This window comes from Diachasmimorpha longicaudata, chromosome 19 (assembly GCF_034640455.1).
Source record: "Diachasmimorpha longicaudata isolate KC_UGA_2023 chromosome 19, iyDiaLong2, whole genome shotgun sequence".
In the NCBI taxonomy this organism is placed as follows: Eukaryota; Metazoa; Arthropoda; class Insecta; order Hymenoptera; family Braconidae; genus Diachasmimorpha; species Diachasmimorpha longicaudata.
Genome location: NC_087243.1, coordinates 2,656,789 through 2,669,887, shown reverse-complemented (window position 1 = coordinate 2,669,887; position 13,099 = coordinate 2,656,789). Strand labels below are relative to the sequence as shown.

The window sequence follows — 13,099 nt, the reverse complement described above, 5'->3', positions numbered from 1 at the left end:
GGGGTGAAAATAAATTTAAATGGAGATGGGGGAGGGGGAGGATTTTATGGAATTTTGGGAGTTGAAAAAATTTTGGGATTTTGTTGGTTTGGGGTGGGGTAAAAGGGAAAAAATATAAAGTTTTTGGGGTTTATTGGTATTTAATGAGGGAGGGACTTCAAGGGGGTGCCAACCCCTCGCCTATTACTTCCCAGTATTTTTTATAAATTTAAGAAATAAATAAAATCGGATAAAAACCGCAGGAAATTAATCGCACCCGGGAACTTTGTGAGTCATTAATTAATTAGTTAAATGACTCAATAATTATTGTTCCTTCGTTATTAATTGTTATTAATGATCGTTAATTGATAATCAAATATTTTTGAATTTTTTCCTGCAAAATTCAACGGCTGCGGAATTTTTTTATCTCAAAAAACATAAAAAACTCAGAAAAATCAAATGTACAAATTGTTTTTCAATGTTACTAATACAATTGAAGTCTCTCACACGATAGAACACGTCGGTTATTGTATCCCAGAGGCCATTATCGATACTGACTACATTATTTATTGCTCAGCATACGCGAAACGTGACGTCTGAGGCCACTCGTATTAGCGCTTCTACTTCGCGAGTTGATATTTTAAATATTTTAACCGCAAAAAAGATGATTTTTTTTATTTGCTTTTGTTGTCCGAGTCGGTGGCACGGGGTTACATATATCGGTGGGAAATATAATAATGTGTGAGACTGGAGTCGATCGTCTGAATCGATAATGTACACAATAACTATCGAGTTCTTGGGTGGCAATTACGACGCGATCAATTCAATCGGAAAGGGCTCATGAACTCCACATACATCCGATTGAGATAAATAGAACTGTAACCTATATAATTATCGATTATCGAGATCTTAAAATGTTGTAAAGTCTTTTTTATAAATATTTTATTGATAATTCGTTATTTGAAATTTCCGCGTTAATTTATCTGTAAAACAATTACGTATCAAAATTAATTAATTAATATTTTCCCTCATTCATCAACTATTCTCATCTATTTTTCAACAACAACAATAACCCCTGTAATTATTTATAAATAATTACAGAAAGAAAATGTCAATTGAGAAATTTTTTAAAATATTTTTCCCCAAAAATTTCTTATAAAATAAACAATTAATTATTTTGCAATATAAAAAATAAAATTGCGTTCCCCTCGTTCATCTTTCAACATCTAACTAATTTATAAACAAACGGTTTTATTAATTCTCCCGTATTAATTCAGGATTTTTAATTAACAAGTCCGCGACATGCGGCACCAATTGACCGATATATTCAATTATTTAATTTATAATTCCTATGGCGCCGTATTCATCTGTATCGACTATAAAAAATTAAATTCCCGTAGCTGTTTCATGGTGAACGAGAAGTGACTAATACGTGTGGGTGAGAATCCTATTAGTGATCTACGATCACGCCCGATTAGAAACTGCGTTAGCTAATGTGCATACGGTACAATGTGAGGTTTAAATGTATCAATAATCACCGAATCCCATAAATATGAGTATTCACTACTGTGGAGTTAATTTGTGGGGTAAGTGCGGAGGCTTAAACATGATTAACAATATCGGTATCATTGTTGTTATTATTATTTTATTATTGATATGATTTTGAGTGGGAGAAGGGAAGAAACAAACTTTGAGTGATTTTTTTAAAGAAAATATTAATTATTAGAGGAAAAAATCAATAAAAAATTCAAATTATTAATAAATAAATTATATTATTAATAAATAATTTGAATCTGGTATCAATACCTTAAATTATCAATAAATAATATAAATTTTACGTCAATAAGTTGAATTATTTACATAATTTTGAGTCGGAGAAGGAGAAAAATCAACTTTCAATGATTTTTTTAAAGAAAATAATTAAGTACATTAATTACTGTTAATTATTTTTTTATTTAATGTTCCATTTGTGCCATAAACAATAGATAATATTGACAAAATAAAAAACAATTTTTATTAGTCAAAAACATATGATTTAGTACAGGAAAAAAATCAGTGAAACAATTAATGAAAAATCTAATTAATGTTTCCTCATTAAATCTAAAAAATAACGATGTCGTGCAATAGAATATATGATAGTACATCGAAAAATGATAATCAGAAGCCATCACAAAGTGGCAAACACGCGGTTAACAAACAAAAAATAGTGAGAAAGAGATAGCGAGTGATATGGTAACCGCCAACCGGAGACCATTGTTCGCCCAGGACTGGTCGACTCGGTTGAATTTATAATGCTATTAATTGGCAGCGTTTCCGCCCTTATATTTCAATCGGTTTCACCGCGTCCAGCCTCCCCTCCCGATAAACCACAGCCCCCGTCACCTACACCAATGCACTCCTCCTCTTATGATCACTATAAGGCCCAGCGTGACGCAACGGATTAGATATCTTGATCGTTTCACATGTAGTTATTTTTACCGATCCATGTCTGACCATACATTCTATGATTTTTTACTGACGTCACATTTTATGGGCTCAGGTGCTTCATGGAGTAGATAAAAAATATTTATTAGTGAGTATCAAATGAATTTATGGACTGAACAAACAATAAAACATATATTCTATTGTTTAAAAATACAACTGCAATTATTTCCATCAATTTTTCATAATTTATTTAATTCTATTGAAATTGTCATTAACTATTGTAGCTCACATTAATTAATTTTCAATTAAACTAAATTTTTTTAACGATTTTTACTGAAGTTTTGAAGATTGTTGTCTTGTAAAATATTAACTCGACAATTAATTGTTTAAAAAATTGAAGTCTCGTCATTTTTCTCCAAATCAACGACTTAATATTTTTTAAACAAAAATTACTTGAAATTAAATCAAAAATCACATTTTACCTTCCACCAATAAACTTCAATAATTATAAATAATTACAACAGACAATAAATTATTATATTCTCGCTGTCAAACGCACCCCAATTAATCACCTGTCGACCTCCACATATTTATGACGTCGTCAGAAAAATTCTAAAAAAATCAGAAGCTTCATAATTTGTTAACACAATGCGCCTTTCAACAATTCTTTAAACAATTGCAATCCCCCGAACTGCACTTGCCACTTGCCATTTTTCACCGAGTCCCCAGATCAATAAATATCTCGTTGAAATAAAATCCCAATTTTTCTCGAGCTCTAAACTCAATGATTACCGTCTCGATTACAATATATAATTAAATATCCCACCGGTTCTCGTCTAAAAACTCCAACTGTCTCAACAAACGATCTAGTTACGGCGCTAAAACTCCAGTTAAACCATAGGTGTATCATTAAAATCGATATAATAACAGGCTGTTGTTACAAAATAGCGAGTTCCAAGCCCCTGACGACAATAACTGGAGTCTCTCACATAGCTGTACCTCAATGTATGTAATATTGCCGCTGGCGTTGCCATACCGAGACGTTTTGAGAGCACCGCCTGCGTTTGTAGTTTATATTTGGGCGCCGAAGAAAGGAAGCCAATGAAAATTCTGAAGACCTGTCATCCCTGCGCACGCGCCCATAATCCCCTGAATTACCATACAGTCGTTGGTGGGTTTAAAAAAAATAATCTGGGAGGTAATTAATTAATTTTAATGGGTTAAATAAATAAAAAAGATCTAGATTCACACGAAATTAAATTAATTAGAAAATTATTTATAGTTAATAATCACCTAATTAATCGTTTAAAATCATCAGAACATTTGATAGACGAAACGTTACGGATTCACATGAAATTAAATTAATTAGGAAATTAATTATAGTAATTAATCGCCTGATTAATCGTTTAAAATCATAAAAACATTCCACAGAAAATTAATCAACTCAAATAAATTAAACGCCACAAATGAAATTAAGTCAATTACAAAATTATTTCCAGTACGTAATCACCTGCTTAATCACCCCAAAATCATTAAAACAATAGGAAGAAAATTAATTAACTATAATCGACTCAAACTTTAATTGCCTCCGAACAGACGAATTTAAAACGTGTGATTATTTCATTAAATAATCCATTCGCTTCGCCATTTTGCGTTCCGTTTGGCTTACGAAAAATAAGGGGGGTAGAGGGGGGAATTGAGAGATTGATTTATCAATAAATTAGTACACGTTGGGTTGGTTCATAATGGAAGGCTCTGTTCAACAAAGAGAAAAGGAGAGAATGGAGAAAGTGTACACCTAATGTGTCTGCACTGGCGGCATGAAAAGCTGAATACTTTAATTGGAGATTTCTATTGTAGTTAAAACTGGTAGTATACGTGGTTAACAAACTTGTTTTGTTGACACACATGCACACGTTGAACACTTATTTTATTTTGGACTCATTAGTTGTGAGGGAATGAAAAAATTAAGGGGATGAAAGGGAGAATAAAAGCGAGTGATTTTTGATTTTTTTTTGCTGTTAATTTTTATTTTAATTTTACATAAATTATAAATTATTTTACATGTATTATATACTAGTATATTATATTAGATGGGTTACATAATAATTTTTACATACATATAATTTATTTAAACAATTAAAAAATATAGAAATTTGAATTGAATTCGTGAGTGGATTGAAGACGTGGTAATACATAAATTATATTTAATAAATTATTATATTATATAATATAATATAATAATCTCTCTTTATATAACAATATACTATAACATTATATGAACTAATTGCCATAATAATTTTTCCATACACCCAATTTATTTAAACAATAAAAAAATAGATAAAAATTCAAAGTAAATTCGCGAACGCGTTAAAGACGGATTTTTTTTATTAAATAAGACGGAGATTAATGGGACTTACGGGACTTTGTGGGGCCATTGGGCGTTGCCACGCATGTACATCTTATGTACATATACATGTACATAACAGTGGAGCACCATGCGTATGTCTCGATTAGATATACGTCATCGGTAAACACGATGTAGTCTATTTGTTACCGCTATTTATTTTCACTTTATGCGCAATAGATTTACATACGAAACGACACTTCCGGTTTTGGTAAAAATTACCGGTGTAGAGTTACATTTTATTTGGAGAATTCAATTAGAATGGACTTTACGATGCTGTCTGCGCATGTATAATGAATCCGGCCAGATCAAATTGGCAGAATAAAAATTTAACGATTTTTTATTCATGATATGGTGCCTTATCGAGTGCTGAACGAGGGAATAAATTTGTTGTTGTTTAAAGCCCCCAATAGCATTGAAATTATTTATAACAAACCGAATGCGCTGGAAAGTCAAGCGACTCCCTCATTATTCTATTTTTGGAAGTGCGTTGAACGCGAATATTCAAAATGGCGCCCACACAATCCAATTGTTAATTAACCGACGGGGAAATTAATTTAAATTGTGTTAGTGGCGTCGGAAAATAATTACGTCGACATTGTAATCAATTCTTTGTGTCTAGCGATCTCGATTCATTCAGAGAATTCAAACTGATTTCCGTCAAAGTCCACACCACACGCGTTTACGAGATAATGTGTCACCATTGCGTACATTCTCCCCAGGATAATGTCGCAATGTGCGTCTGGTAGACTCCAGACGGCGACTCGCCGACCGATGAATGGTCTCGTGACTAGCGTCATGTTCACTTCCCCTCAGGAGCATCGGAATTACCCATTTACCCCATCAAAACTGTCCCAAACCGCGAAAATACCCGAAAAACTGTCAATTTCATCGATTCTGAGGTATTTACTCGCATAATCTCACCCCAAATACATTTTTCTAATGCCCCTCCGAAGGATACACCTCCCTGGAAAAAAATCCGGACTTGCCGACATTGGGCCGACACTCCGCCGACTGTTGGCCCATCCTCGGGCGACTGTCGGCAATGCAAAACTTGATTCCAGGGACGTCGACTTGATCAAAGAACTTAGTGAAAAGAAAATCGGGTCAAATGATTCGAAAAAATACGATTTTTCAGAATTTTTTTTTGAGTTTTCAAGTGTACATCATCGTCTCGTCTCTCAGACGTCAATTACTAATGTATATCTTGCTTTATTGTTCCAGAAAGTGAAGTGTAGCTGATAATTGTGCAGTGCCACCCCCGTGGAGAAGGGCTACTTCGTCCCCATTAGTTCTCCATCGTCACAAAGTTCAGGGTTCCACTCACGCCCCACGACTCCCCCTCGCCCACTCATAAAACGTGCGTATGCATAAACAATAAATTTTTCTCCTCTCTAAAACCCAATTTTTCCACAATCACAATAAAGGTCAATAATTGTTTCAGATCGGGCGCAAGAGACGATAAAAAAATTATTCCGTCACGTTTCTGAGAATGTGTAGCAAGCGGAATATGAAATCCGGGCGATATTAACGGCGTGGAAAAGTTAATCAGTCCGGAATCGAGGTGGAGAACAATGGAAACCCGGGGGTGGAATTGTTATTGACAATTGGATGACCAGGCGAAGGGAAAATGTTCTCTGGATTGAGAGAATGGCACTCGGAGGTGTTAACGTGCTCTTTCATCAGCAGTTGGACAGAACCAACTGATTTCTGCTGGATAAACTCCCTGGAGCCGACGTCGGCGGATGAAAATTCATCTGGAGGCTCATCCACCTGGAGCATGCGGTCTTGCAGTTGTCGGTGAGTGAATCCATCAACATAAATAATTAATAACTGCGTTAAAAAACATTTAACGAGTACCAAATCGACACAGAAAAATTACCTCTGTTCTATCGGTTCTTAATATCGAGAAAAAATCGATAATTTTCGATTTATCGACCGGTGTACTCGACCCCACCGCAATTCCCCCGGTTCCAACGTGATTTTTATGGAACTGGAACGACATTATCGCGCCTTTACCCTCAACAATTTCAAATTTCGCGCCAAAAACACCAGCCGATGAGGAATCAAACAAACAAACTTCGATATCATCGATTCGACTCGCGTTTCAACCCCCAATTTTACCAACATATCATCCACCTCCACAACCCTCACGTCTCCACTCCATTCATAAATTACCCCCCTCCCCCCTCCCACCAAAAAAAACTCCGGAATTTAATGAACCGACGGTGCGGTACCAAAATGAAAGTCATGAACGTGGGGCATCATGAATTACTCATGAAAATCCCGAATACGTAATGACCCGAGATCAAATCACACGCAACACCGATTGCCCTCGAATATCATCCGCATGATAATTCGATCCATTTAAACAAAATACAAATCATCTCATGTGAATCAGTTCGATCTCTCGACACTGTACCTGACCAAGACAAATGTCCTCTTTCAACACGACACGTCGACGTTATCTCCACAAACCGAATATTCATTCCTCCAATCTAGCTTTCTCCCATAGTCTTTTTTATCGTGTACTCCATCATCCTGATGTATTCGAGTAGATTCACACCACGAAAATATCAGCCGGACGTCGTGTTGACGTATTTAGATGGCAAAACTCGAGTTACAAAATGTGCGAAACGTCAGCATTGTTTGATAATACGGGCGCGTGCGACGGTTTTAAATCTCGCGTCCGATTATTTCATACCCAAGGGGGGAAAGGGGGGGAATAAATGGAGACATTCCCAGACAGGCGGTGGTCGTTATTGGCGCCCTGAGTTGTAGACGTCGTCATCTGGGGTCTACTACTCCGTCATATTGACGTACAAGAAAAAAAAAATTCGTAAAAATTACGGTACGGTTCGTTAATCGTTTTGTTTCGGTCATTTCTGTCGGAGATATTCTAACAGTCGGTGAAACTAATGAAATAACGTTATTTAAATAATTTTTGAAGACTAATTAATAATTATTTTAGTAAATCGTAGAGTTAATTAACGAAATAGGAGTAAAAACGAGCGCGAATGGAAGTGGATTGATTTTAATAAATAATCGTTAGTGGATAATGGTTCTAGTGTCCTTCCGGTAGGATATGATGGACGCCCGACATTGAGCCGACATTCGGCCGACTGTCGGCCTACCCTCGGTTGATTGTCGGCGATACACCGCGGGTTCGGTCGCGTTTTTCGGACGATAAAAAAAGAGATTATCGCGATATCGATAACTCGAACGTCTGTCACGGTAATTCCTCATTGGTTCAGGTGTTAGAGGCGGCAAATTTGAATTCGGAATGGGCCTCAGGGGCCCATTTTTTAATCTCCGAGTAGGCAGTGATTTTACCGACACGAATTTCTTTGTATCCTCGGAGGACCCAAAAAAATGGATTTTCAAGGGACTTTCGGGGTCCACCGTCCGGGAACGGGGGCACCACGAGTGGGGACTCCCGGAAATCGTCCTGGAACGGGCCCTTAACGGGGGAAAAAATTATCAAACTCGGCAAATACAGTTACAAGAATTTTAACGACTTCCGGAGTAGTTACGTAACTCCAGAAAATGTACCCCATTAATCTGACTCGAGTCATGTGATTGATTTATAACTCAAAATTATTGACTTACAAATTGGGGTATACCGGCGCGGATAATCGCTCATGTCGGCCGACGGACTGCCAATGCCAGACGCTTTGTATCAGCAGGATCATCGTCCTGGGGGTCGTTCGATTCAATTCGTAATTGGTCGGGTCGTGTGTTCATTGGAAATTCATTCGGCGATGACGGATGAGCTCTGGGTGGGACTAATGTGTCGATGAGCGTTTATTTATGATTTAAAATCAGTTCTGAGTGATAACAGTCAAACTTTTTATTGTTTATAAATTATTTAAAATTATTACAAAAATTAGAAAAATATAAGAAATTTATTGAACAGATGGGAAACACTTTCGGTAAAAATACAGGAAATTATTCGCTTTAAAAAATTATTATCACAAAAAATTATTGTTTAATTAAATTATAGTTATGTAACTCTCACTTTGTGTAATTTTTCTCGTGTCAACAAAATTTTTTCAACTAAAAAACTCCTTATAAATAATTTCCTTTTAAATTCAAAGAAATCGAACGTTTTACGGAGTTTTGCGCTTCATTTTTTTATTCCGTTTAATTTTCTTTATTTAATAAAAAAAAATTATTGTTCAGAACTGATTAAAGGGAGGGGGAATGTTAAAGATTGAAACCGCGTAATTAAAAATTTTGGGATGAAATTAATTGATAAATTAATTTGAAGAAACAGATGTCGAATCGATGTTTCGAGAATTTTTGATTTATTTAGTTTCAGTTGTAGAAATTTCTCGCTTTGGGGTGAATTAATTGCAAAATAGAATAGTAAATAACGGAAGTAAAAAGTTTACAATCAGAATGATCATTGGGTGTACCTGTTTCACTGAGGCAGTTTCAAAATAATTGCCGTGAGTTATTTCATCATCAATTCCGACTATTTCAACCGATTGGAATTTTTATTGGCACCGAATAAGGTAGATGCACCGGTTTTCCTGACCGCCATTTATAACACACTTATCGTGATTTAGTTGTATAGTGTTTTTATCACTCTTCGAGGAGAACTAGCTGAGTTGAATCCAAAGCTGAAGAGGACTTCAGAAAAAAATTGAAAATTCTCTGATAATTTTTTGTAATTTTTTAGCTGAATTCAGAGCAATTTCGAGTGAAAAAAAAATTCCAATCGCGGTTTTAAACAATTTTTAAATATTTTTAACTACAAAAATATTTCAATTAATATTTATTTATAATTATTTCATTCCCTAAACAATTTTCTGATACTTATTAGTAAAAATTAGATGAATTTTGGGTGAAAAAAAAATTAAAATTGTGGATTCAAACAATTTAAAAAATTTTTTAACTACAAAAATACTTGAATTAATATTTATTTATATTTTTTTCATTCTTCGAACAATTTTTTTCTCACTTTTCAACCTTTGTTCCCCCTCAGAAACACGAAATATTTTCATTCAGAAAGACGCACATGCGGGGGTCTTCATTCTATTTCATTTCGGTTTTTTTATGTTCACGTGAATGACAACAATGAAAAGGCTCGCGCGGGTGTTGAGTACCTGCGCACTCCTAGGAGCCAATCCAGGAGTGGGGCACCGAGTCGTTTTACCCCTAAACCTCGGAACAGACACACCTGCGCATCCCCTGAAGACTTTTCGATTCTTCCTCGTTCTATTCTTTGCTTTTCTATTTTTATTGCTGAAGGTACCGTTGCTCCACTCCTCCCCCCTCCTCCCTCCGTCAATTGCATGCGTAGAAGTTATCGAAAAATCGAGAGGAAAAAAGTTACACAATTTTTTTTTATTTTCAAATTTATAGTTTTTTTGTTGATAAAAAAAAATATTGAAGTTTGTTTATTAACGTAGTTGTTATAAACTCTTTTTTTCGGGATTGTTAATAAAAATTAACAAGTTTTTGGACTTCTTAACAAATAAAAATTGTCTAGAAAATAAAATTCTGAATTTTCTCTAATTTTTAAAAAATTTTCTTCAGCAATTTAATTTTCTTTTTTTTGGTAGAGAATTTCCTTTTGTTTTTTTGCATTTTTTGAATGTTTATTGTTAATATAAACCCCTTGACATGACTCACAAATATAATTAAAGAAGAGTAGACCTTCAGTACCAAAAGAAATAAAAAAAAAAATATTAAATTAAAATTCCCCAGAAATCAAAAAATATTTTTTAAATTCATTTCCCCTCGAGGAATCGATAAATCTCCGAGTCGAACCGAAATAAAATCTTTCGGATGTAGTTAATGTCGTCGACAAAATCTGAACAAACACAGGGACCAGCTGAGGGAGCCCCAAAAAAGAATTTCTCGATTTTTATTCTCCGAAAAATGAAAAATTCAGACGTCTGACTCATCAACAGCCAACACTACTTCGTCCCCTGCAAATGGCGGAGGGGAAAAATAAACAAAAATTTTGCAGATATCGCCAGTATCGGATTGCACTCGCGTCTGGTTTTTCGTATCGTGTTTACACACGAGTTTAACAATCGAAGCGCCATCCGGTGTGACGCTATGGTACCATCGCAATGTCCATCAGAATTAAATCAAAGTGAGACTCGTGTGGCCTTTGCAAGTGCATTCACAGCAGTTCCGCATACATGAATACGTTTAATTATTGGTCTCACTTGAGGGGGAGGAATTACTAATGAAGAATTAGCAATTATTTCCCTCGGGAATGCAATTAAATTAACGAGCAGCAAAAATTCACGAAGAACTCGAAAAAAAAACATCAAATTTTAGTATTTCTTTCGCGATAATTATTTTGGGACTTTTTTTTATGTAAACAAGACTTTCAATACGTGAAACAAATGGGTAATTACGTCGCAGACATGTGATTTATTAATTCGCGACGTTAATTAAAGTGAAATAATAAATTTTTAGGGAAAAACAGTTGAAACAAATTTTCAAAAACCGATAAAAATATGTAAATTCCTTGTTAATATTTAAAATACCGTTAGTTAACAACTTAATAGTATATCGATAATGTACATCGATAGTATGTACAACAATATTACATTATATATATTAAAAATTAAATTATTTAGAATTTTATCCGGAAAATCATAAACATTTTACATAACTGGACTCTCATAATTACCTATAATACACTTTTTAGGGTAATTCAGCGGTAAAATCGCTGAAGTAAACACCGCGATTCGATTAAGATTAAGTCGAGATAAAGTCGAGCTAAACACTCCGCGTGAATACGAAAAAAAATCGCCTTTCATTCCCTTTCATCTCGCACCCAATAAAATCAATTTCATTGTTGTTCCAGCTTCATTACATAATTGCCTTCATTCAACTCCTTCACGAAGACACCCCAAACCTTGATCTTTCCGTGCATTAATACCCTCATGGCCAGCAACATTCCTCACTTTCTGTAATTAATGCACAATAGCTCTAATTAATTGTCAGTTTAATCGAAAAATTATCTTGAGAAGTGATCGAGGAAGACCTTGATATTGATACTTTACGAAATCTGTGCGGGAAAAATTTCTATTCAATTTTTTTCTAATATCTGGGGAGAAATATTGGTTGATGTATTGAATTTGATATGATTTATAATTTTTTTGTTTATAAAAAGTAGTAAAAACGTCGGTCGACCAAAATTTTTTGTTTAAAGTGAATAGATTTTATAATTTTCGAGTTTTCAAGGTTAAAATATTATATATTATAGCTGATATATTATATGTTATATAGTATATATCATATATTATGTACCATATATGATATATATATAATTTATAATTTTTTATGCACAAAAAAAATTAAAACTTCAGTTCAACAAAATTTTTCTGCTCAAAAAATTCTATATTTAACATTTCTCCTCGTTTCCACCTCAAAATATTATATATCATATAAAATATATCATATATCACCCACAATATATCATACATTATCACATCACAACGTTTAGGGGGTTGTTTTTTAATTTTTAATTCCTTCCATGTACTACACCGTACGCAATAACTCAAATGAAAAATCATTCAATCATTTAATCACCAGGTGCTCGATACAGGGCGCGTGTCCAGGTCGAGGCACATACACAGGGGGGCAGGTGAGCCCCCTGCATTGTCAATCTCTGCCTTTCTCCTATAAAAGCATCCATCCACCATTTTTTTTACTCGCGTCGGGGTCCTTTACCTGTGGACCCGGTCTCCAGAGGGGTGGGGGGTGCCTTCACGTACATAATGAGGATGTATGTGACGCATCAGAGGGGTGGCCCTTTAGGTTATACACTCGTTTGAGGGGGGGATGTATACCTCGACTCACCTAGTCGAGCGCACTTCTATTGTTAGTTAGTAAGGGCAGGTGATGAGGACCGTTGAACCACGCGACTCTCAGGAGGTTCTCATTTTTTAATATTTTTCAAAATTATTGATTTTTGGGGCAGGGGGGGGGAGGGGTAGTTTTGGGGTAAATACGGGAGGTTTGGGATTTTTTTGGGGGAGGGGAGAGGGTTTTGAAGTAATTTTTTTGGGTGGAAATTGATAAATTGGGAGTTGGGAGAAATTTTGAGGGAATTTGTTGCTGTTTTTTTATTGTTTTTTGCAGGGATTTGTTTTTTTTAGATTTAGGGGGTGTCAGGAAGGGTGAATAGTGCAGGTTAGTTGGGTAGCAATGGGGTAGTTTCCGCAGATTGAGATTCAAGGGAAAATATAGGGTAAATGGAGGTGATTGAGATTTTTTTTGTTTAGAATTTTTTTGGTGATTTAATTAACTAATTTC

At 34.9% G+C, this 13,099-nt stretch overlaps 1 protein-coding gene across 5 annotated transcripts in view; it reads left to right on the top strand.

Annotated features, from left to right (window-relative positions):
• The window catches only part of LOC135171334 (uncharacterized), a 140,314-nt gene that overhangs the window by 11,139 nt on the left and 116,076 nt on the right, over positions 1-13,099 (top strand). For 4 of the 5 annotated variants that reach the window (XM_064137817.1, XM_064137822.1, XM_064137820.1 and 1 more), the window contains 2 exons: positions 6,035-6,170; positions 6,255-6,610. In XM_064137817.1, the coding sequence (XP_063993887.1) occupies positions 6,556-6,610 (55 nt within the window). In that variant the 5' untranslated portion in view covers positions 6,035-6,170; positions 6,255-6,555. Of the gene's footprint in view, positions 1-1,392; positions 1,566-6,034; positions 6,171-6,254; positions 6,611-13,099 lie in introns of those variants that run through there. The other variant, XM_064137821.1, reaches the window with a different exon arrangement.